At 38.6% G+C, this 26519-nt stretch overlaps 1 protein-coding gene across 1 annotated transcript in view; it reads right to left on the reverse strand.

Moving 5' to 3' along the window:
• Rspo2 (R-spondin 2) overlaps positions 1 to 26519 on the reverse strand; it is a 158445-nt gene that overhangs the window by 25310 nt on the left and 106616 nt on the right. The window contains exon 5 of the mRNA XM_004661396.2: positions 24781 to 24969. Within this exon, the coding sequence (XP_004661453.1) occupies positions 24781 to 24969 (189 nt within the window). The remainder of the gene's footprint in view (positions 1 to 24780; positions 24970 to 26519) is intronic.

A 26519-nucleotide genomic window follows, 5' to 3' on the forward strand; every position in this document is an offset into this window, starting at 1 on the left:
ACGGTGCTCACAGCGCAGTGACAGAACACAGATCCATTGGAAAGCCACTTGGCAATATAAATACTATACTGGCAAAAATCTGTCCTCTTCCTCTTCAACTGTCATTCTACTACTTAATATATTGCAAAACTGTAAAGTATGGAATGCTATACTCACAATTCCCAAAATATTGGCTTATGTCATTAGTTTTATTTCTCATTACAATAATAACACAAGGTCAATTGTACCAAATCTTTAAGTTAAAAACAAATCTTTAATGACTTTTAAACATGTTTCAGAAAAAAAAATTAACAATTGAAAAGCTATCCATAATGAAATAAGGATCAAAATGGGATGTGATCTAAATATTTACCTTGGAATTTTACAACCTCATGGTTTCCTTCTGGGTTTATGAGAAACTCTTATCCTTCCAAGATGATTGTCACAATGGCAGGAAACCTTAAGCAGGTCTCCAAATGCAGTGGATTGAAGGCTACCCACAATGTCAGTAGGGCCACCAAGCTGAGCAAGAGGTAAGAACAAGAAGATTGGCTACCAAGGCCACACCATGATGTTCCAGTGAATAGTAAAACAATGCTCTCTGTAGGAATGGAGGACTTAGGGTCACCTGTGGAACAGAAGAGCTGGGTGATCCAGAACATTACAACACTCTGGAGTCAAAACTGCCACCATTTATCAGCTGAGAGCTAACATGCCCAAGGAAAACAGCCATAAGCCCCCAGAATATGCCTTTTCTCCTTTGACTCTCACAAGTCTGCAACACACAATCCATCATTTGCCCATACATTACTGAAAAGAACAGTATCACTACGGTGCCCAAAGCCACATCCTAGCGAGTGTGGGCTCTGAAGAGGCCTCCCAAGACTTTGACTTTCTCTGCTAGTTTCTATCCTACAGTCCATCATTTGGGGGCAGAAATATATAGAAATGAATGGAGCAGGCAGAATTTGGAGTGGTGTTGAGGCTGGCATCAACAGGAGATGCCAGTTCATTGAGGAACTGAAGGTAATTCTTAGTAGGGACATACAAATAGTCCAGAATTTGTAAATTTGCAATTTTACAGTATGACTTTTATAAAATGACTCTCAATAAGACACTCTTTAGCTGGGTGCTGAACTGAATATATTTAATTCAGACAAGGGTGAGGTTCCAACAATACCAGTATTTTCAGCAGACTGGCTAAGAAGACATACATAATTTGCTCAAATACACAGACATATAGAGAAAATGTGAATGGGCTTTATAAAGGTTGTTCTGTACATCTGCTTAAAATCCTGAATTTGTCCACAAGAGGATTCTTAAAATGGATTGCACCACAGTAGTGCTTTGTTAAACAACATTTTGTATCCTCAAAGTAAAACTTTCAAGTTAGAATAAATAAAATCTTTAATAGAATCAAAAGTTTTATTGCCACACTAAAATCAACTAAAACTTTAAAACTAAGCTAAATGATAAGTTTTTGATTAGTTACATTTCTTAGCGTATTTATAAAATACATTTCATATATTTACAATAGTTTTCATGATCTCACTGTAGGAAAATATTCAGAATAATTTAAAAATAACCCAAAAATTCTCGGGTCATTTAAGTTTTCCAAGAGTTTCTTACTATTCACCCTTTCCCTAGACAAAGGCTCCAGATACCCCTCCTTAAAATATATAATCTTCCATTTATGAATTCTTACAGAATTATCTAACATTGAAACAAAAGGTTTTCTTTTCAAAATACACATTTTAAGCCAGACATGGTAGCTCATGCCTTTTACCCCAACACTTGAGAGGCAGAGGTAGGATTGCTTTGAGTTCAAGTCAACCCTGAAACTACAGAGAGAATTCTGGGTCAGCCTAGACTAGAGTGAGACCCTAACTCAAAGAACCAGAAATATATGTATACACACACACACACACACACACACACACACACACACACACATTTTCTTTGCCCACAACACTATCAACACAAGCTATAGTATCCCACCGACTTTGCAAAAAAATAAATACAATAAAACAGACCATAACTCCTAAGCCCTTCAACCAACTCGATTAAAAATTGAGTGATGCCGGGCGTGGTGGTGCATGCCTTTAATCCCAGCACTCGGGAGGCTGAGGTAGGAGGATCGCCATGAGTTCAAGGCCACCCTGAGAATACAGAGTGAATTCCAGGTCAGCCTTGGCTAGAGTGAGACCCTACCTCGAAAAGAAAAAGAAAAAAAAAAAAAAAGAGTGGTGTACCTGATGTTGCTACAGTAATGTTGGAAGTATTTGAAATCTAAACAGAAAGCATAGGTTCAGTCCAAAGGAGCCCACCCCCTGCTTATAGCCTCCATGGAGGAAGGTGATAGATGTGCCTAGGGACAAAAATAAAATAAAGATCTGGGAGCGAAGGAACATAAACATAACAAAACTTTAGCACACATCGTTGCCAAATGTATTCTGCATGCTGAAAGAGCAAATCATTCTGATGAACTGAGGCAGAAGGCTCTGAAATGGAAACCTTCTATACCTCCCTGTTGGACTGCTGACACCAAACCCACCCACATGGTGCCACAGCACAGGGCATGGTGGTATAGTGGCAACAGAGCCAAGGAGTTTCTACTGTGTTTTTAATGAGTTAGAACCATCAAAACAAGGCTTTGCTTTGGCTCAACACACAGTTTGAAAATCTCAAGAACACAGACAGGTATCAGAAAAGTCTAGCATATCTTTAAAAGAGGAGGGAAGTGATCGTGGATAAAGGAAACAGGTTTGTGAACAAAAATAAAGTAATAAATCCTTGCCTGTTATTAACTCAGACCAAGTCTAAATAAACATTTGTTTTTCTTCCAGTTATTATTGAGTCATACGGCCACCGGCAGGAGCTGTTATCGCTTCGTTTTCTGCAGAATGTTTCAGAAACTTGAAACCTCCCACACTTTCCCCATGTGGATATTCTAGAATTTTAAACAACCATGAAGTGTTTGCTTCCAAAATTGAATACATTTGATGGCCTTGGTGGTACAGCTGATCCATCACAAACTAGCTAGCAGGGAGATTGGAGGGAAGAAAGATGGAAAAGTTACTAGACCAAAGGGCACGGTAATGGGAAGAGTTGCTATGGGACAGTAACATAAAACACAATGTGAATTAAATTAGCATTAGCAGCAAGACTGCTACCTTTAGCTTTTGCATCTGTCTTGCTGCCAAAACACTCAAATTATAGAGAATTCACAAGAGTTTGACAGAGGTGACATTTCAAAAAATGTATCCAGTTTTCCTTGAATTACTGACTCCCATGTAGCATTTTGTCAGTCTGTCCAGAAGAATGAGCCAGTGATCCCAAGTTAATTATCTGCAAATATGTTATCTATATTCTATCAGCATAGGAAAACATTTTCTAGAATCATATAGTCTAATCTGTGCAACTAACTTGGTAATAAAATAGATATGATATTGTTGAGGTTATTTTACAAACACCTATTTCTCAGTAAGTTTTATAATTGCTTAATATCATTTTGAACTAGACACTATTGAAGATGTCTCTTAATACTCAAAGATCACAGCTCAAGTTCTATAAATGAACAGAGCAGGCCCCAGCTTCCTGAAGGTTAAAGGTTGCAGCCACATTGGAACCTCTTGAACTCACCATCATTACATCATCTTCAATGCTACCTGCTGTCAATTTAAATGGAGTTCTGCCTTTGGCCAATATGCTGGTTAAAGAAAGATGTTGATTTAATTGGGTCTCTCTCATGTTAATCCACTTCTTGTACTGAGGGCTAGTTCTTAAACTTTCAAAGGTGGTTATTACTTCTTAGCAGACAAAAGGCTAGATCTTGCCTAGAGAAAAACTTGACATTGAAACCACCAGGTTTCATAACTTGTGCCAAGTATGTGTGTTTTATCACAGACACTAGCCAAAAATGTAAATCATTTCTACAAAGTTCTAATCCTGTTATCAATCCCTTGAGACATACCCCCTTACCCTTAAGCCCTCCACTGGCTACGGTTCTACTTTTTTTTTATTGCATGTTTTAAAAAAGGAAAACACTAGTAAAGCTACCCTAGATTCTAGTTTAAGAGTCCCAAGAGATGTGACACTGAGGTATAGACCTGAGCTGTTTTCTAATTAAAAAGTCAGATGCTCTGTTTCTCTTAGGAAAGCTTCAGCTCCCAGAGAATGCTTTCCTCATAGCTTCTTGGCCCTAGGCCACCTAGCATCTGCTTCAATAGGCCTCTTCCTGAAGTAGGGTCCAGCCAGCAATGCAGATTCAGGATATCAAAGACGAACTTGGAAATTTGAAGAGAGCCTCTAAACCCAGTTCTGAAAGAGAATTCATTTCATATTAAAAGCTATTTGCAAATTTAGTTAAGAGATGAATATGAAATAGGCAAATGTGACGAAGTGTTTTAGCCACTGATGAAACTATCAACCATAGCTCACTTCTGATAAACTTCTCAAAAGGGTTGAGAGATCTCTTTTATGGGCTCTAGAAGAAGCTGGTTTCAGCATTTTTCGATGTTCTGTGCTCCTTGCTGTTGGCATTTGGTACTTGATTTAATTTTACTCAAAGCAGCTCTGCTTCCTTTAAAAATATTAAATCACTTCATCATCACAGATTGTCATTTAAAAGATAATCATTATAGGGCTGGAGGGATGCCTTAGCAGTTAAGGCATTTGCCTGAAAAGCCAAAGGACCCAGGTTTGATTCCCCAGGACCCACATAAGCCAGATGCACAAGGTGACACATGCATCTGGATTTTGTTTGCAGTGGCTAGAGGCCCTAGCACACCCATGCCCGCGCCCCCCCCAGGTCAAATAAATAAATAAAAATAAAAGTATTTTTTTTTAAACAATCATTATAGAGCTGGGCATGGTATCACACACATTTAATCCCAGCATTTGGAAGGCAGAGGTAAGAGGATCACTGTGAGTTCGAGGCCACTAAGACTATATAGTGAATTCCAGGTAAGCCTAAGACCCTACCTCAAAAAACAAATAATAATAAATATAATTATAATGATAATCACTATAGAGCTAGAGAGATGGCTCAGTGGTTAAGCACTTGTCTGATAAGTCTAACAACCTGGCTCCTATTTCCCAATACCCACATACAGCCTTATGTACAAAGTGATACATGCTTTTGGAGCTGGTTTGCAGAGGCTAGAGGCCCTGGTCTACCCATTCATTCATTCTCTGTCTCTCTCTCCTTGCAAATAAATGATATTTTTAGAATTTAATAATAATCATTATAATGAAAAATATGTATCTTATGAGAAAAAAAATGTGTATTTCACTCTACTCTCAAGGATCTAGAATGGGGAACAGGGGCATCTTATACCAAAATGATGGCAATTTTTTCTAGATTGTAGAATTACTCTTTGAAATTCATCTGGATCTATGATGTAGATACCAGCTGGAATCCAAAAACAAAGGCTCAGAATAAAGACATTAGTCTAAATCAACCTTGATCTCCATTATTATGACACAGGTCACAAATGCTTAGTAAATGAACAACAACAAAAAAGTGTTCAGCAGGTTCAGTAGTCACTGAAGTAAAGGTAATTTACACACTACATAGCTTTTTTTATTTTGTGTTGTAAGTGCTTCATATAGTTTACTTAGCCTTCAACAGATACTTCATTGAACATTAAAAACTAGTCAGACTGGGACTGGGGAGATTTCTCAGTGGTTAAAGGTACTTGCTTTCAAAGCCTTCCAGCCTGGGTTTGACACCCAAATACACACATTAAGCTAGATGTACAGAATGGCATGTGTAATGCCAGAAGGCCCTGGCACACCATTTTTTCTCTCTCCCTCTCTCCTCTTTCAAATAATAAAAATAGTCTAAAATTACTGTGCTTAAAATTTTCATTAAAAAACTAGAAAACAATTTATAACATAAAATGAAATTCATATCACCAAGAGATACCACTACGAGTCAGGTGTGGTGGTACACACCCTTAATCCCTACACTCAGGAGGCAGAGGTAGGAGGATCACCATGAGTTTGAGGCTACCCTGAGACTACAGAGTTAATTTCAGGTCAGCTGAGCCAGGGTGAGACCCTACCTTAAAAAAAAAAAAAAAAAGAGAGATATCACTATTGATGATTGTTCACGTCTACTGAATATTGCCATCATTCAGACCATAAGTAGATATAGTCAAAGGAGAGTCAACATTTGCCCATCCCCTTCTTTTAAGAAATATTTTATTTATTATTTATTTAAAAGAGAGAGAGAGGGAGGGAGAGGGAGAAGGAGAGAGAGAGAGATATCAAAGAAGAGAACGAATGGTCACACCAGGGCCTTGAGCCATTGCAAATGAATTCCTGACACATGTGCCACCTTGTGCATCTGTCTTTATGTGGGTGTTGGGGAATCAAACCTGGGTCCTTTGGCTTTGAAGGCAAGAGCCTTAACTTCTAAGCCATCTCTCTAGCCCTACCTATCCCTTTTTGTTCATATGGAAATCTTCTGAGTTTCATAATTAGTAGGAATAGGACTCAGTAAAAGTGTAATTTTGAAGTGATCCTTTTAACACTGTATCAACAATATGGTAAAACCAGGAGCTCCCTTATAGTTAGTATTATGTCAAGGTGATTCCACTGCAAACTTACCATGGAAAATTGTTAGAAGAAAGAGAAAGTTGAAGTAGACTATGTAGAGGCACATATGTAAGTGAAGAAAGCTTAGCAACTTTCTCCCAGGATCATTATAGAACTATTTTCAATTATGTGATACACATTATCAACCTTTAATTAAACCACTGCCTCTTGTAAGAGTTTTACATAGGTGATGTTATGTGCTAGGTTTGGGATGGGGTCAAAAATTCCATAATGACCTCAGGAAATGAAGTCAAACAGTAAAACCATGGTTTAATCACTAAATGTCCAGAGAACAACCTGTTCTTTCTAAGACCCCCCCCCCCAAACTAGCCAGGCTGTCCATCATCATTCCACAGCTGGAATCTTCTTATTCCAGAATCCAATTGGAAGTAAGATCGCTGTCTTCCATTCAAATTAGATTTAGAAAAACTGGGGACAGAAGAACCTTGCTGGCTGAAGTAATGTCTTATTTCAACCTGTATGAGCTTTGTGGAGGCCCTGTTTTAATTGCCATAATCTAACACCTAAATCCTTTGAAATCCTAGCACTGCAGTGATCTCATAAGAGATGTGACAGTGGGCCAAGATGGCTACTGCCTAGCTGCCATGCAAATCCCGGGGAAAGAAAGATAGATGCAGATCCTAAGGACAGAGCCACCCCATCATACCTCAAAAGGGCCCCGGGCTAAAACTAAGGAAAATTAGTGAAACAAGCAAGGGTGCTCTTTTCCTGATGAACCAAATACCAGCACAAGGGGGAAGGAGACCAACACAGAGAAAAACCAACTCCTACCAAATCAGAGAGCCAGAGCCTCAGAGGCCCCCAATACTTCATCACTGAAGCAGACCAAAAATGAACCCACCATGGCTCAAGGAAATTTTACAGAAGAGGGGGCGGAAGGAATGTCAGAGCCACATGTTGGGTCAGGATATGTAGAGACATTTATCGTACCAATAACTATGGGCTAACTCCACAAGGCATGACCCATATACCTCAACAAGGAGGGGTCGATGGGGAGGGGGTAGGTCACGGATGAGCCTAATAATGGTACCAAACTGCCTGTATTTGCTGAATAGAAAACTAATTTAAACAATTTAAAAAAAGAGATGTAACAGTGTCACCACATAATCACATAAAGTTGTAGTAAGCTTAACTTCCTCTCAGCATAAGTTATTAGAAATTAAGATGGAAATGAAGGGAAAATAATTGAATTGTTCCTAGTCCTGATGTTCTAGTCAAAATGACAACCAGGAAGCCAACTTTTGATTCAAATTTTTCATGATAAAATGAAATGACATCTTATTTAAAATAATAAGATTTGCTTTCCTTCATAGAAAAATGCAGATAATAGGACACCAGGGTTATTTTCTCATCAAAAGGAGCTACATATTTCCTTTTTTGGAAAGGGGTAGTAGTTTTGGCTAACAACTTCTCTCAGATTTTGTTGTTGTAAAAACGAACCAATGTTAAACATTAAAATCAACTTTCAATGCAGCAACCAGCTATTTTCAAAACTGATATATAAAATGAACAAAAGTTGTGGTTGCTTTAAAAAAAAATTAGCTGTCATTGCTTCCTTCTGGACTTATCTATGTCCAGTAGCACACAAATGCACTAATTTTCTCAATATGGAAAATGCTAGCATTGAGCCAAATAAAGTTGGGTTTAAGATAATTACACTAGATTTCATCAAAGCCAACTTGGCACTCATCAACATTCAATCCCAGTTAGCTGATGAGATTTCATCAGGCTGTTTCAGAAGCCAGGAAATAAACAAAAGGGGAGAGACAATGAAAACAATGTGACAACTGTCAAACAAAATGCTGAGCACAACATTGAGCATTTCCCTAGATGCAGTATGGAAACCACTGGCTCTCTCACACACATGTGTTCACATACACACGAATGCACAAGGAAAATAAGCTGCAACATAATTCAAGTTTTCAACCTCGTTTTGGATTTCGTTGTGTTCCACTGATTATGGAATTATTTGCTACTAAGAAGTAAAAGTTGCTGAAAATATCACCAGTCTGAGCACTGCATGGTTAAGAAAAATTTAAAATGTCCGTGCTTAAGGGGTTACCACCCTTGTTTGAACTCCTTTAAGCAAATGGTTAATAAATGTAAGCTATTATAGAAGGAATGGTTTGAATTAGGCTACTACCAATGTTATAGTTTTGCAACGAGATATGCTCACATGTCATCCACCTGGTAGAAAGATTTCACTCGTGGTTCTTGGGATACACACATCTTCTGTTTCTGATAAATAGTGGCAGAATGGTAATGACAAAGAACACAGTGCTTCAAACAGCTCTCCAGAAGCTGGCCAAAGAGCTCTTAATTCAAAGCACATTTGATGACTGTATTAAGTCAATCTGTGCACATAGAGTTGACAATTACACCAAATAGAGGAAGAACTGACATGTAACAGACACTTGACATTTGAGGCAGAAATTGCTTTAAATCACTCAAGTTAGCAATGCTACTCTCAACATGTAAAATCGAAGAATACAACAAGAAATTTTTGTATAGATGCAAGACAGATGCATATGGCTTCCTTCTACAGGTTTTGGCATAAGATGAAAAGGACAGGGAAAAGGGGGGATGAGAGCCTAAACAAGATATGTCTTACCTAGGTTAGCATTCAATTGCTTTTATCATTTCATCTTATTGGGTACTCAAGAAAGATGTATGAGAACTAGTTATTATGGAAAATCTACCCTTCATATCAACTAAAGTCTACTGACCATTTTCTACTGATAAGCCTATAATGATAAAGACATCTTACTATTCCAAGCTTCTACATTGGGTTATCTCAAGTGAGATATAAAAACTAAATCAAGACTGCATCAGTAACTAAAAATAATCATATAGGACTAGATCATCAAAAACTGAAAAGACATTAAGACCTGTAAGAATTTTCCTCTGGGATGAAAGGAAGGTAACTTCTCATTTAAGTATTCAAAAGAGGCAATATGTGCTGGAAAGATAGCTTAGCAGTTAAAGCCCTTGCCACCTGAGAAGCCTAAGGACCCATGTTCTACTCTCCAGGTCCCAGGCAAGCTAGATGCATAAGGTAACTACAAGCGCACAAGGTGGCACACATGTCTGGAGTTAGACTGCAGTGAGTGGAGGCCCTGCCATGCCAATTCTCCCTCTCTCTCTCTCTCTCTCTCTCTCTCTCTCTCTCTCTCTCTCTCAATCTCTCTCATTTAAAAAAAAAAAAAAAAAAAAAAAAAAAAAAAAAAAAAAAGCCCAGTCTGTTGGGCTTGCCTCAAAAAAAAAAAAAAAAAAAAATAAGGCCATCTAAGATAAAATTGTTTGTCTTTGTAACCTAGCATGTGTCTACCTTATACCACATTTAACTCTATGTAATTTGTATATTTCATTAAATAACTATAAACTTAAAGAGAAAAAAAATTAATTATATAATCTTGCAGAGTCCATGACACCAGGCAACATGCAATTGAATTCAGTCCTTGCTATATTTCTTGCCTCCATTTTGAGGGGAAATATTGCAAAATAAATAAACAACAACAAAAATATATAGGCTTATCAGACAGAGGGTGTGTACATGACAAAATCCAGTTGTATTACCTCTGAATGTATCCCTAAGATTATTATGTTTTCAAAGATAGGAGGCTGAAAGTGCTCCACATTGGACGTCTAAGCAAGAGCCACGCTTGTCTTCTAACATCTACTTTCACCACAAGTAACCCGCTGGTCTCTGGGGATTTTCATTTCCAACACTCAAAAGAAAAAAATGCAAATGAACTCATCTTAAAGCTTGGAGTAATAGAAAGTCATGTTCTTCAATTGTCTCTAAAAGGAAACTCCAATAATCTATATATTTTTTAAAAAATCAGGATATTCCCTGAACCTGGAGAAAATCCCATGCAGTATGGCATGTTGCAGACAAGTGAATCTGGGTATTTCTGAGCATAGGTCAGGACTCCTTCCTTCTCTAAGTCCCAGTCTCTCCTCAAGATTTAATTATGGTTATCATATATGTAATTCATTTAACACATTTAATTTTCAAAGTAAAAGTGCTTTTAGATGCAGAAAGGTAATAAACATTTACGAAATTTGTTATACATCTATGCTCATGTGTCTTTTCCTGAACCTTAGTGTGTGGTGGTGAGAGGAGGGTACATGCACGTGGGTGTGAGTATGGGCACGTGGGTGAGTATGGGCACGTGAGTGCCCCGGAAATCCAGAATATCCTTAGGTGTCAACTCATGCCTGGCACCTTGTTTGAGGCAATCTCTTCTGTTTGCTATAGCACTTACCAGTGTAGCTGACCCATGTGCATCTGGGGATTCTCCTGTACTTGGATTACAGACACAAATGTCCACGTCGGGTTTACATGGTGCTGGGGGATCCGACTTCAGGTCCCAATGATTATGTGGCAGATGCTTTACCACTTAGCCATATCCCCAACCCTTGTACGTATATTTCTAACTTTCTGGGCTCAATACATTGCATTCAGCCTGACTTCCTTCTATGTCCTCCTTACGTCGCATAGTGTACCCATGTGTCGGCGTTTTACCAAATATTGACAAGGGTGGGGTGGAAATATGTCATACCTAAGTGGCGGAGATGTCCTCCCCATAATCAACTAGTTATCTTCAGATTTTTTTCAGACATGGCTTATCTGTGGAATTCAATCTGATAATCAACTTTGGCTGCCTTTTAAAACTATCATCTAAGTCCATTGTTCTTATTTCTATTCTTCTTGTCCATTTCTATTTTTTTCCTCTCTGCAACATGCGCTGATGCAAATAGATCCCTCCCAGTTGTATGAATGTTAAGCAATACATGACCTATTTCTCATACTATTTCTCAGCATGCCATCTCTCTTCACACTCAAGCCTTTACACTTCCTCAATATTTCCATGATTCCCAGCCTGGATTCTACTGTGTCTCCTCCTCAACAACCATGTATCTGTCCTATTCTTCCTTTTTCCACTTCAACATCTGAGGTCTGCTCTAAATTAATCAGGATGTGCAATGGCTATCCTACTGCTTAAAACTTAGTTCTTCCATCTCACCACCCATGTTAGCCTGCAAGTGGGGTAAAAACTGCATCAGATACTTTGAATGCAAATTCACTTTACTTCCCCTGCCTAGTAATATTCCAGGTAAAGAGAATAAAATGTATTCAAATAGAAACCCCAGCAATGAAGATAAGTGAGCAATAAAGAAATAAAACTGGATATGTTGTTACTTTAGAAAAAAATTTAAAAAAAAAAAACAGGGCTGAAGAGAGAACTTAGTGGTTAAGGCACATGCCTGTGAAGCCTAAGGAGCCAGGTTCAATTCTCCAGGTCCCACGTAAGCCAGATGCACATGGTGGTACATGCATCTGGAGTTCGTTTGCAGTGGCTAGAGGCCCTGGTGTGCCCATTCTCTCTCTCTCTCTCTCTCCCTCCCTCCCTCCCTCCCTCCCTCCCTCCCTCCCTCCCTCTCTCTCTCTCTCTCTCTCCCTCACTGTCTCTAATAAATAAATAAAAATAAAATCTTTTAAAAAGGCAACAAAGAGCTGAAAGGTGTACAACTTGCCAAGCATGCAAAGAGCCCTGGGTTTGCTCTCCAGCATCATTAAAAAAACAAAACAAAACACTGAGAAGGTGTTATGATCCTTTGCTCTGTTCAAGCCAAGGAAGGAATAATATTTAATTGTCATGATAACCAATGATACAGACGTGTGATATTATTCCCCCAAATAAGATGCTTATGTTGATGTTTACTTTGATAACACTCTGCAAGTTTGCACACTTTTAGGTGGTTGATCAATGATTTGAGCCTTGGTCTAAATATAAAGGAGCATGTTAAGTACAGTGCTAAGTGTTGATGATTAGAATGCTAGTACTATCCATAAGAAGGATAGCCTTCCTGGGGGAAGTGAAGTATAATTTAAGTTTTATGTATAACAAACTGGCAGAATATTCAGAGGAGAGACATGCTCACCAGTAGATGGATATGTAGAACTGGAGCTTAGGAAAACTCTGATTCATATCTAGAAAGATAGATAAAGCCATGGTGTGTACTGAAATCAAAGGAGAGTGAGGAGCAAGAGGAGGACATGCATGGAAGAATGGAAAATATTGTAAAATAAGAATTTGAATAAAATATGGTGAAAGTAAAATGTGAAAAAAGAACTTACAAGTTTTCATACATACTATGTTCCCTTACTACTCACAATGACCTTAAAACAAATCCTTCTTGGTTTATACATGAATTGCTTTTAGGAAATTAAGATACAATGTCATTCAGTAAATAGATAATCAGGGCAGCATACAATTAATTCAAGACTATTATTTCACATACTGTATTTTCCAATATACTCACACCAACTTTCACTAAAGGTATAAAAGACAAGCTAGATAACTAGTTATCAAAGATATATAAATGTGTGTGTCGGTGAGTTTGTATGGCTGGAAAAGGCCTCAGCAGCATGGGTTACAGGATTAGAATCAGAAGAATGTGTGGTGATATCAACACTACAAACTGACTACTATGTACGTATATTCTGAATTCAGGATCCTTCTCAACCCAGTGCTCCAGGCAGCTGCTAGTCACTGACATGCTAGGTAAGCTTCCCTTAGATTATGCACTTGAAATTGGGCTTTGTGAGAACATTGTCATCCTTGGCTTGAATAATATTTAATTTGTATATTTTTAGATAGTATACTTGGAAGGGAAATGCATTAGGAAAGCAATATGACAAAGTAGAAAATAGGGGATATTATATTCAAGGAGCTGTGTGAATGGCAAGTGGAATGAGTTTTTAGAAGTAAATATAGTTCACTTAGGGTGAAAGCAAAATGTGCCTATATTAAAGAAAAGAAGGAAAAAATTACATAAAAATGAACTAGGGAATAGCTTGGCTAAGAAAGTTGGCTGAAAGAGATAGAGGGGTTACAGCAGAGTGAGAGCCAAGATAAAAATCCTACACTCATTAGAAAAGCAAGCAAACAGAAAACTGTATGAACACTGGGCCCTGTAAGTATTTGCTGGTAAATTCTCTATTAAAATCAGCCTCTGCTCAATGCTGATCCTCAAATCCAGTATGGACAGTTCATCCTCCTATTGATACCTCCCCAATATGGCATCCAGTCACATCCATCTTCTGCTAGTATGGCTGCATATTCAACACTTTCCTGGCCTCTCCATAGGGTACAAGGTAAAGTCACATACTCCTCCTCTCCATGGACATACTGCAGCTCATGCTTTATGCTAGGAGTTTGGGGCCTGGAATTTCCAAGATAAGCTTCCATCAAGCTCATATGGTCTCTTCCTTTGGAGGCATAAAGAATGCTTTGGTGTCTACAGCCTCTGTCCCAATGTCTTTCCCCCCCCCCCCACATGAACTCCCTTTTGAAAGATGGCTTCTACCCATTCCTACTCCTCAGAAAATATCCCCTGGCCCTGGCAGCTTAAAAAAAAAAAAAAAAAGACACTTTCTCCCCATAACCATACATACATAACATTTTTTTTGTTATTTTTATTTATTTATTTGAGAGCAACAGACAGAGAGAGAGAGAAAGAGAGAGAATAGGCGCGCCAGGGCTTCCAGCCACTGCAAATGAACTCCAGATGCATGCGTCCCCTTGTGCATCTGGCTAACATGGGTCCTGAGGAATCAAGCTTCAAACTGGGGTCTTTAGGCTTCACAGGCAAGCGCTTAACTGCTAAGCCATCTCTCCAACCCCACACATAACATTTAAATTTTCAACTTTGGTTCTTGCTATCATATAACATGTATGTTTTTTCTTCTCTTACTTGAATACCAATTGTTTTGGGTTTTTTTCCCCAAGTCTTTTCTCCCAATTTGTATATTTATTTAGAATATAGGCAATAAAGAATTAGTAACTAATTAATTTGACGACTCCACAGACATAGCGATCAATGATAATCCTCAGAAACTATTCTAGGTCACTAGGAAGGAAAACACAGGATTGCTATAACATTAAACAAATTTCTTACTTTTGCTCAGATTGATTGGAGTCACAGCTGCTAATACTGAATTATCTAGGTTCATAGAGAACTGAGAAGGTATGTTACAACATATTTTTATAAAGTAAGCTCAAGTCAGTAAGCATTTATTCAAAATCCACATTGTTTTCTCTCAACAAATAATCTTGATACAGATTAAAATGATTCAAGAACAACCTTGGAGAAGAAATAAAACTCATACTGAAGGGTTATTTACAGACTGCTATAGGGCTTGAGATGATCACTTGAAATAATCCTGCATCTAGACACATAATTCACAGCCTTACTTTTTTTTTTTAATTAATTTATTTATTTGAGGGCGACAGACACAGAGAGAAAGACAGAGGGAGAGAGAGAGAATGGGTGTGCCAGGGCTTCCAGCCACTGCAAACGAACTCCAGACGTGTGCGCCCCCTTGTGCATCTGACTAACATGGGACCTGGGGAACCAAGCCTCGAACCGGGGTCCTTAGGCTTCACAGGCAAGCACTTAACCGCTAAGCCATCTCCCCAGCCCTCCACAGCCTTACTTAAGAATATCTTACCTCTGTGAGTTCAACGCCATCCTGAGGTTAGATTTCATAGTGTGCGGGGCTCCTTCCTGCACAGGTAGTGCCGAGGGAAGGACCAGGCCTGCTGGTTCCTCCCTAGGGGTTGAGGGGATGATGAGCATCGGAGGACTCAGAAACCTCTCCTGGCCACCGGAGAAAAACCACACTGAGTCGGGAGTCTTTTCCATGCAGGAACAACTCGCTTTATTACTCTGAGCAGTTGCTTATATCATGTTGGGGACGAAGGCGGGGATTTTAGGGTGGGAGAAGAGGTAAGGGCCAATAGTAAACTTTAACTATTGAAATGGTAATTACAATTACCACGAGGAAGTAGCAGGCCAGAAGCCCTTAGGCATCCTGCTGAGTCATAGCTGGCCAGAGACAGGTCGCCAAACTTTAGCTGGGCTCAGGAAGTTCCACTAGGCCTCACGCCTAGGCCTGTCAGGGCCCAACAGTAGTGAATTCCAGGTCAGCCTGGGCTAGAGAGAGACCCTAACTCAAAAAACCAAACAGAAAGAAAGGAAGGAAGGAAGGAAGGAAGGAAGGAAGGAAGGAAGGAAGGAAGGAAGGAAGGAAGGAAGGAAGAAAGAACGGAGGGAGGGAGGGAGAGAGGGAGGGAGGGAGGGAGGGAGGGAGGGAGGGAACAAAGCAACAAAGAAGCTGAGCATAGTGGCACACACATTTAATCCCATCACTTTGGAGACAGAGGTAGGAGGATCACTGTGAGTTTGAGGCCAGCCTAGGGTTACATAGTGAATTCCAGGCCAGCCTGGCCTAGTGTTGCGAGTTTATCTTGAAAAAAATTGAAAGAAAAAAATAATAAAAGGAAATGACACTAGATTTACTGACAAGATTGAAAGATAGCTGCCTCCAAGACAATAAACCAATAAACCAATATACCTGTACGTTATCTAGGTATTCTAGATGTAAAAATAAATTTCCAAAGAATCAGCTGGATAATTCCAAGTAAAAGCTCCACTCCACAAAACTGATGCCTCTGTTGAGTCATGTTCAATCTGGAACACCTTTCACTTTTCAATGGGAGGTAACTAACACGCGGTCTGCTGGTGTAGACCATCTTGAGTACATCACCTAACTTAGGACCCATTTTCCATTTGAGAATTTTGTTCAGTGTTGGATTAACTTTATTCAGTGTCTTTCTTGTGAACTAGAATATTTTGATAATTATCACTCATTTCCCCAGTTCTAGGATTAGAGCCTACTTCCACTCTCCTACATATATTCACACACTTCATTGTGTCTGCAGCTTGAATGGCTATGTCTGCATGTGTGCATATCTGTGTTTGTGCATGAACACTGATGTGTGTGTATGTGTCTAACAGTATTCAGTCTTGGTCCCAGAAGCCTTGAGGGGAGGAAGACCTCAGAGATAAGACGATGCCCCTCCCTCAAAGCCCACAGGCAAGGCCAGTTGTTGAGAGTTTCCATGATAGTGACCTGAGGCCAGGGATCCAAGCAGAAGCCCACCTCCATGCTGGAGAATCCAATCCACTATTAACCAAGAATGCACAGGGAAGACCTGATGGAGACGGCCGGCCGTGAGGGTGAGAACAGGCTGAGGATGGGGCTATGACGCTAGACATAAGCGGGATGTCAGAGGTTAGATCATGCTGCTCAGGGCCATGTCCCATCCTGAAGGAAGCATTCCTTACTTTCACTTTTGCTTGAATAAAGTTCACTTGCTTTGATATACCCCCTTTCTGTAATCTTCACTAAGCTGAGGGGAAGAACCCAAAACCTCTCACGCCAAGGCCCCCACTTTAGCAATTTTTCTCCAAAAGCTGTTTTTAAATCACCATTGTATTTTAGTTATTCTTTTTAATTTAGAAGCACATATATTTTCCCCTTTTCCTGACAGCAAACCCAAGATTTTTTTTTTTAAGTCCTTGTGGAATAGCAAAGACCTGTCTCTCATGGTATTCTGACCCACTCTGTGGCTCTTACAGTCTTTCCGCCTTGTCACCTACAATGTTCCCGGAGCCACGCAAGGGCCTGTTGGCAGTCTGATTTAGTGTTGAGTTCTCTGTAGCATCTGGATTCCTGCTTTGATAGTTGAGTAAGGAGTAGTCAAAACCTATTTTAATCAATCTAGATCCATTGGTCATATTCTTTTTCCCTCATTTCTCAAATCATCTTCTACTTTGTTTTTCCTGGTTCTAATATTTTGAAATTTTGTTTCAACATGCTGTCATATGTCTTTTTTTACACTATCACTAACATGCTGTTATGTATATTTTTACATTATTGCTAAATCCTTCAAGCAATCAGCAAGAGCCTAAAGCATTGCATTTATGACTAAATGGCTCTTAACTAAAGCTCTCACATTTTACTTCTAGTCCCCACAGTCCACAGAAACAAACAAAAACTAATACTAATACTGAGAAATCGTAGATCCAAGAATGACAAACACAGGTCAGCTGTTACATTTTCAGGTTAAGTTAATGTTGAAAATTCCAATTTTGTTACACAAAATACTTTTTATCTTTTCACTACTTATGTATGATGACAGCATGAGTCATGCTGGGATTTCAGGATAACTCTGTCATTCTTTCCAAGGAAATGTTCTTTTGCTGCCTGCTGGTGCAGTAGGGAACTAGTCAAAGCTCCGAGTCAGCGCAGTAGTTGGGGACATGGGACAGGAAATGTAAGCAAGAAAACTGCAGACTTACTTTTCAGCAACACCGTGCAAGGAGCACAGAGACATGTCCAACGAGGAGAAAAGTTGTTCTAAGAAACCACTGGAGAATTTGTTGTCAAGGCTTCCTTATCTTAGGAGTAGGGAAAAATGTCTCCTATAAGAGGCACTCTTAGCACTGACACCATATGTGTCTTATAAAATTATTTTTATTTGGGAGAGTTTAAAATGTGGTTTTCACCTTTTACATTATGATCATCCTAGCTTACTGCTGAGTATAATTCATAAAAAGTTCCTTTGGAAATTTCCTGTCTTTTGTTACATATCCATCTTGGGGCCTTCAGTAGCATATGTAGTTGAGAAATCCGTTTTACAAGTACCCATAAAAGAGACTAGGACATGGCACCCCAGACTATAATTAAATGGGGCTGGTAAAGGTTCCAGATGGGCAGCTTAGAGAATGGCACAAAGGTGTGGCTTCTTCCACTTGCCGATCCACTCCCTGTGCCCTTTGGAAAGCAAAGCTGGCAACAGGACAGCCTCAAAATGAAATTGGGAAAAGGAATTGGCTATTTCAACTCCTTCATCCTGCTTGGGCACTTTGCACTTCTTAGAACTCTTTTGTCTTTTCCCAAGGCTGTGCCTTCTCTCTACAAACCATGGAAGTCCACCTTCTTGATCCTGCATCTCCTCAGACCCTTGTGCTTTACTGTGTGAAAAGGAGTAAATTTTGAAGTAAGCAGGTTGCTTAAAACAGCAACTAGATAAGGTATACTACTCCTAGGCATGGAGGCACAAATGTGTCATCCCAGCACTTGGAGGTGGAAAAAGAGGATAAGGAGTCCAAGCCCAACTCAGTTATGTAATGAGTTTGAGGCTAGCCTGGGCTCTGTAACACCTTGATACAAACAAACAAACAAAGAGGCAAACCTAAAACACTTAGCCCAATTTTTTTATGAAACAAATAAGTAAAGTAATTAAATGGCAGGTTGTGGGAAAGAAAAGAATCCAGAAACAGAAAGAATCCCAAAATAAAGTAAAGCTCACTGAAGCAGAAATTTCAGACACTTTACTGCAAGAAATGTTTGAAGGCAGGTAGGCCTTTGTACAGTATCAACTTTATATAGTAATGATGCATCTATATTTATAAAGAAGCTGCCATGGGTAATCCTCTAGTTTATGATCACTAACCATATAATAAACATTAGAATTAGCATCTATATATCCAGAGTCCCTGGAAAAGAGTATAATATGCTTAATTGAAAATTATGTACACAATTCACTTATTTCTCAAAGTAATATCATACTGTGTCTAGCAAAGCCTGGAGAAAAGCAAAGGAATCCCATTTTATGCACTCACTTCTTAAATTCCATTAATGACACTCTTGAAAAAGTCTAGGCCTCAAAAGAAAAGTGGTTTTCTCTTACCCTCTCTCCCCTAAACTATTCCTGAGGCCGGCATGTATAAAGCAGACCACATAAATTGTAACCCAAATGTAAACAAAATGTAGAGAAATAAAGAACATATGTCTAAAGCATATTTTCTTGACCCTGTGCTGTTGAAAATGTGCTTATTTCCTGCTCTCAGCTTAATCCATCACAATCTGCAACCATCTTTAGTTAAATTATCTAATACCTAGTCCACATGTTGCTGTCACTTTATGTCTAGAAAACAGATTAGAGAGGTCTTATTATTACTGCCTTTTCAAAAGTAGATGTTTGCAAAGATTAAGGTTCCAAGTGGCTAAATAATATTTTTTGTTCCCTATCAATAGCTACTCTCTGAAAAATGTAGATAATGATCAGGTAATGTTTAATAAGAATGAGTTAGTTTCAAATTGAAATCACATACAGTAGCAGGTTTCATATTTGAAGTTTTGTACTGGACTAAGAAAATATGACTAGGGCTTAGAGAAATGTACTATATGATCACTCATAACTGAAATATGGTGTGTTGAGATAGTCATTAACAAACAAGACTGAAAGAAATGGAGAAGGTGACTGAGCATCACCTACATTGATCAGAGGCTTACTGCTGAAATGCTTCAGAAAGATATTAAAAAATAGGCCAGGAGTGATGGTACACACCTTAGTCCCAGAACTCAGGAGGCAGAGGTAGGAGGATTGCCATGAGTTTGAGGCCACCCTGAGACTACATTGTGAATTTCAGGTCAGCCTGGGCCAGTGTGAGACCCTATCTCAAAAAAAAAAAAAAAAAGATATTTAAAAATAAACAACAATGTGAGGCTGAGATGGGGGATTGGCTCAGATGAACCAGTGATCCTTTATAAATAAGCTCAGGGGCAGATGCCAGTGATGATTGCTGAATGTGTCTCAATACCAGGAAGCCTTATCCAGAAGGCCGACTGAAGGAATAAGGATGGAACAATACTGAAGCCATATTTCCTAAAATGGAAGACTAATGACATCAAAATTAAAGGAAAGGAGAGCAGTTTCGAGATAGCTAAGTCAAAGCAAAGCCAGTGGCCTGGTGTTCTGACCTCTGATGTTTACTTCACTTGTTATTCCACACTGGGAAATGCTGGAAGAAAATGGAGCTGGCATGGTGTTGTATCGCATAGTACGTGTAGAGTAAAAGGGAAATGAATGGATCCAAGAAGGGCTAAAAGTTTCATATATGGCAACCATGGCTTTACCTTTGATCCTTATCACAAGGAATAAGACACAGGTGTAAGAAAACCTGGGCTTCCTAGGCAGCCAGATGTCAGTTCTGTTCTTTGTAGTATATCCAACAACTTGTCATGGACCACTTATAGTCTCACTGGAGCTCAGCTAGGAACTCCCTCATTTCTAAAATATGGTGGAAGGATCAATAATATTAAAATAAAATGTACATTGAATCAATAGCTAGAAAATGTCACCTTTGCTCTTTAAGAGATTGCCTTCATTCAGATCTCTAATCAAATGTCATTTACATAATTTTCCTAAATTAGTATAGCTCAGCTCATGTCCTAGTTCACTGTCTTGCCTTATTTTATTGGAGAGAATTCATTCCCACATGAAATTATATATACTCACTTACTTTTGTATGCAATTACATTTAGGAAAATCTCTTAAATATTCTTTGAGAAATATACCAGTGAACATTATACGGCAATGCTCAACTAATATCTGATAGCCTGCAAGCAAATGATTAGTTGTCATGGACTTTTTCAACAAGTGAAAAGCCCCACATATATGAGAAAGACAGTTGGTCAATCCTGTGAAAGAGTAGAAGATTAAAGACACTGACAGGGCTGGAGAGATGGCATAGTGGTTAAGCGCTTGCCTGTGAAGCCTAAGGACCCCGGTTCGAGGCTTGATTCCCCAGGACCCACATTAGCCAGATGCACAAGGAGGCGCACGCGTCTGGAGTTCGTTCGCAGTAGCTAGAAGCCCTGGCACGCCCATTCTCTCTCTCTCTCTCTCTCTCTCTCTCTCTCTCTCTCTCTCTCTCTCTCTCTCTCTCTGCCTCTTTCTCTCTCTGTCACTCTCAAATAAATAAATAAAAATCTAAAAAATTTTTTAAAAGACACTGACATGATATTTCCTCCTGTACATGAGCACTCTCCAGTCTCATACTTTAGCATTTTGGATTTTCTTCTACTGGCCATTGAAATATATGCTTTACAGCATGGTTGTCTTTTTTCTATAAAGATATTGTCTAGTCTAAAATATCACCCAAAAGTGAAATCCTTTCCATTTAAATCTCTGGATTAAAAATGAATAAGATGAATTAGTCTTAACAGGATTCATTGTTGCTCAGGGAGGGGAGTAAATGTGGATATATCTGCAACAAATATAGCTGTCAATTTTCAGTCCTTTCTTCTTTCCAATTGCTTTCCAAACTCACTATGAACTCACTGTCCTTTTCCATGATCTGTTAGGTGTCCCAGTTTTTCCTTTTTGGTAGCTGAGCCACAGGTCACATATATACTACGAAAGAATCTTATTTTGTCTTTGAAAGGCCACTAGGCAGCAGTCCTTTTTTGAAGAGGGTAAAAGCCACCAGATGAAGGTTTAGCAAACTGTCCAGGGCAACTACCAGGGATGTGATGCATTCTGGGTTTTCTAGAACTTCCAGTTCTCTTCGTCATCTGCTAAGCAGCAACCAGAGGACTCATCTGTATCTTTCAGCAATGCATTCTAGAGTTATGGGAGTTTAGACCTAGACTGGACCTTAAAGATCACACGCCAATACCTTTAATTTAAAAATGAGGAAATAGAGGCCAGAAGAGGTTAAGTGACTTGCTGGGGAGGGGCCACAGAAGTAACAAGTTCCCAGAATGTAGAAGCCCAGATCCCATCACAGACCAAGCCTCTGAAGAATGTACTGTAAAAGTCCAAGAAGTGTTATAGATTTCTTCAGAAATAGAAGAAAAGGTAACTAATCTGGACGAAATAGGAATTAATATGAACCTGTAATCTGCATAAGTGCCTGGCTTTCTTTCTTTTTTTCTTTCTCTCTCTTCCTTTCCTTTATTTTCTTTCTGAAGGCAAACAAACATACTAGTTAAGGGAAAAATAGGCTAGATCATTATGCTTTGTTGCCGTTGCTCTTCTAGCAATTCATTTTCCCCTATTTAATAGCATTCAGTGTAACATCTTATAGACTTAGCAACTATTCCATTACGCTGACCTCTAACTCATGCATTTCAGTAATGGAAAGCAGCTGATTTTAATGTGCTGCTGCCTCAGTGTGAAGGAGGTTAAGGCAGCATTTGAGTGCAATCAGGTTAAGATTGGCTCCAACAGGAGAAAAACCCATACATATGTTGAAAAGATCTGAAAAATGCCTGTATTCCCAACCTGATTACGACTTTCATTTTTGCATGGTTTGTCAAGGCAGATCACCAAAATCAAATCAAGATGTAAAAAGGGATAAAGTGGTTTTCTTCTCCATTCTTCCATTAATCACCATGACCTACTGAAGAAAGGGACTTTTCTCTCTCACCTGAGGCAAGGTGGGATACTCCACTGGAAATAACGCCAGTTTTTATCAACTACTGCTCAAGTCCCCAAATCATTCCCTAGTTGTTACTTCCTACATTTGTAAACAAAAAATATTACAGAACCATATCTATCAATAATTACTTCTAGTTTACTTTCCTTTTAATAAAACAAAACAAATTCCACTATAACTTTGGAAAATGATCTAATTTGAAGATTGTACAAAAATTCATTTTATTAAACTGAAAATGTATGTAGCTTCATGGATTAGAATAATAGCTGGTCTTTCTTAATAGATACAAGTGTGGTATAACCTAAGCATAAGTTAAATCAGAATACATTACTGGTTAATGTGTATGAAAGAGAATTCTAGTAACTCATACATAAACAGTTTTGAGTGTCATGATTTAAAACTGCCAACAAAGTCAGATCTATTTCACTAAGACAGCAACTATTGGTAGCATAAAAAATACAAACATAATAAACATAACTGTTATCTAGAAAATTCTCAAACAAGACTGGGACTAGGTCAAAATAAAGAGTTTGGGGGAGGGAGACAAATTTGTTGGCTCTTGTTAAACATAAGCATGTTTGTTACAAGAGCATTTTCAGTTTAATTTTTGCTATTAATGTGAACCATGATTGGGGGACCATGTTGCTTGAAAAGGATTGAGAGGAGAGGCTAGTTATATAAACAATATACAACAAAGAAATCCTTTCTTTACTATACCTGAATACATCAGGTTTGTTTTTAGGCAAAAGGTTGCAGGTTAAATGCTCTCAGCTATTCAAGAACTAGCTTATTAGTTTTGTAAGAAAATATTTTCTTATATTTTGACTGAAAAATACCCAGTTTTACGTGAACAAAACCATCCTTGTTAGTGAAAAGCAGATCCAAAAAAACTTTGTTTCAAAGACCCAGCAAGGAAAAGCAAAACTAATTGAAGGGGAAAAGCTGCTTTCTTAATAGTAGCTTCTGAATCTGGATCTAATCGTTCTCAAAGGCTGGCTGGAGTCCTCGAGGCTTCCAAGCTTTGTCTCTTTGGCCATCTCTATGAGGCAGCAGACTGTGGACACAAACCCACTTTAAGCACATATATGTTCTCTTTTTAGGCTAGAGTTTAAAAGCTATGTGCAACAGAGAAAAAATAAATGGGGGCAAACAAAAGTTTGGATTATTTCATAAGGTAGTTTTCCAAACATAACTGATTTTGCTTTTCTATTTTATGCACTAAAAAAAAAAAAAACCCCAAAAGTCCCCATTTCATCTGTAGCAATGTGGCCTCTTCCAGTGGTACAGTACAAGTCAATGAGCAACGATTGCTTTAAGAGGCTGACTGACCGACAGTGCCAAGAAGCACATTTCTACCTACCACGCTGCCTCAGCCAGCACCGAGGTGCCCTAGCCATGCGCTCTTTACCTAATTTCTAAATGGGTCTAATCCTGTTATTACAGAATAATTACTGCAAAACAGCACAATTATTACAGAGAGTTAAACACACATGCCAGTAGCTGTTTTCTACAAATTATTATCAAAACAAAGAGAAACAGCTAATTGTGGTGACATCAAGACAATGTTTATTCCCCCCAGCGTTTGGGCAAGTTTATTTTAAGTTGTCACCTTCAACTAGGAAGGCTACAGATGGTTTTACAGATTCCATAAACCTTTCTAATCTAAACTCTTCTCAGCTGAAAGTTGGCTCCTTCCTCAGAGCAACATCTGCAAAGGCCACATTTCACAAGAACCCGCTTTTATGGTGCATTTGAAAACACACGCCTGTGTGTGCGCACGTGCGCACACATGCACTTTTGCAAATCACGTTCATATTCAAATTACTGTTAAAATATCATGGAAGTAGATGAAATATTCACTTTGTACTCTTCACAATTTAGACATTTGCTTCTAAATAAGTTGAATTGTCGACTTCTCCAATGTTATTATCAGGTTTCCTTCATGGACAAAAAACTTTTATTGTAAGAGGGTGGGAAGGGGAGGGAAATGCAGAGGGCACGCGACACATGATAGTAATTATTCAAACATACCTCCTGGGCAGTGCCTCATGGCCATCTTGCATCTCCTGGATTCAGCAATGGTTGGACATGGTATTGTGTCTTTTGCTGGCTTTTTAACAATTTGCCGTGTTCTGGTTTCCAGACCCCATTTGAATCCACATGTGCGATTGTTTCTGCTACAAGTTCCCCATTCGCTCCAATGGCCAACTTCACATCCTTCTAAAAATAAAGACAAAAACACAAAATCACGGTGAGCCAGTGGCTACTCACTGCATTGACATGAGCTTTATATAGAACTGTTTATGCATTGCCTCCATCTTCAGATACCAAAACATTGTTATATAGCTCACAGAGACCTACACTTGCCTTTGCAGAGCTGGAATTTGCCAACTCCTCACATATTGGTGGCTATGACACAAATACCATGTAAGCAATAAAGCATTTTCCTTGGTTCATATTTTTGAAAAGCTACTGATTGTCACATGGAATAGTAGAATCTGGGCTGGAGAGATTGCTCAGTTGTTAAGGTGCTGGCTTGTAAAGCCTGGATTTTTTGGGGGGGCTCAGGTATCTAAACTTGGATATTCAGAGTTTCACAGAAAACCTATAATCCACTAAACCATCTCTCCCCAGTCAATAAGTTGTTTTTAAGTGTTGTGTGAATATAGGCCAATTTTTTGTAAAATATAACATTAAATGAATTCTTTTCTACAAAATTTCAAATATATAATATTCCTATAGGGAAAAAAATCTCAATTTTTCTTTTAAATCTCTCCCCATTTCAAAGACTGGAAGCAGGCTGGGACAATGCCTCTGTGACTAAGGCACTTGACTGCAATGCGTAACAACCCAGGTTCAGTTCCCCAGTACTTACATACAGCCAGATGCACAACGTGGTGTAGGCATCTGGAGTTCATTTGCATGGGCTAGAGGCCCTGGAGCCCCTTGCCTTGCAAATAAATAAATAATGAAAAATATTTTTTTAAAGATTGAAAATCTAACTGATGATTTACAACACTGTTATATATCCACTTAGATGTATAAAACATACCAAGTGGAACTTGATGTCAAGTGGTATAAAATCACAACCAAGATTAGATTCAGGCAGTCATCAAAATATAACTATTTTTACCTTTTAATTAATCAGTGGCATAGTAACTTACAGTATTTTATAAACAAGTTCACACACTGCTTATAAGATGGGTATACCTACTTGTTTTTATAATGTGTACATTAAATTATACATCCTATGGATATAAGGTTTTTGCAACAGTAAGGTTTATTTTTAATATTTTTTGTTCACTTTTATTTATTTATTAGAGAGTGACAGAGAGATAATAGGCATGCCAGGGCTTCCAGCCACTGCAAACGAACTCCAGATGCGTGCGCCCCCTTGTGCATCTGGCTAACATGGGTTCTGGGGAATCGAGCCTTGAACCGGGGTCCTTAGGCTTCACAGGCAAGCAATTAACCACTAAGCCATCTCTCCAGCCCCCAGTAAGATTATTTTAATTAAACTTAATATGAACAAAATATATTTGACACAGTAACTTCTTTCAATCAATTTTTACACAAATGGGTAAAGCAAAAGATATACATAATTTGTTTTTGTGCACAAAATAGAAAAGCAGATACAACTATGTTTAAAAACTGCCTTATGAAATAATCCAATAAATTAGTAAAATGGTTGACATACTATTACTTGAAATTTTTGTTTTTCTTTAACAATTATCAATACTTTATTAAGATTATAAAAATATAATATTTCA

Source organism: Jaculus jaculus, chromosome 2, assembly GCF_020740685.1.
Source record: "Jaculus jaculus isolate mJacJac1 chromosome 2, mJacJac1.mat.Y.cur, whole genome shotgun sequence".
Classification (NCBI taxonomy): domain Eukaryota; kingdom Metazoa; phylum Chordata; class Mammalia; order Rodentia; family Dipodidae; genus Jaculus; species Jaculus jaculus.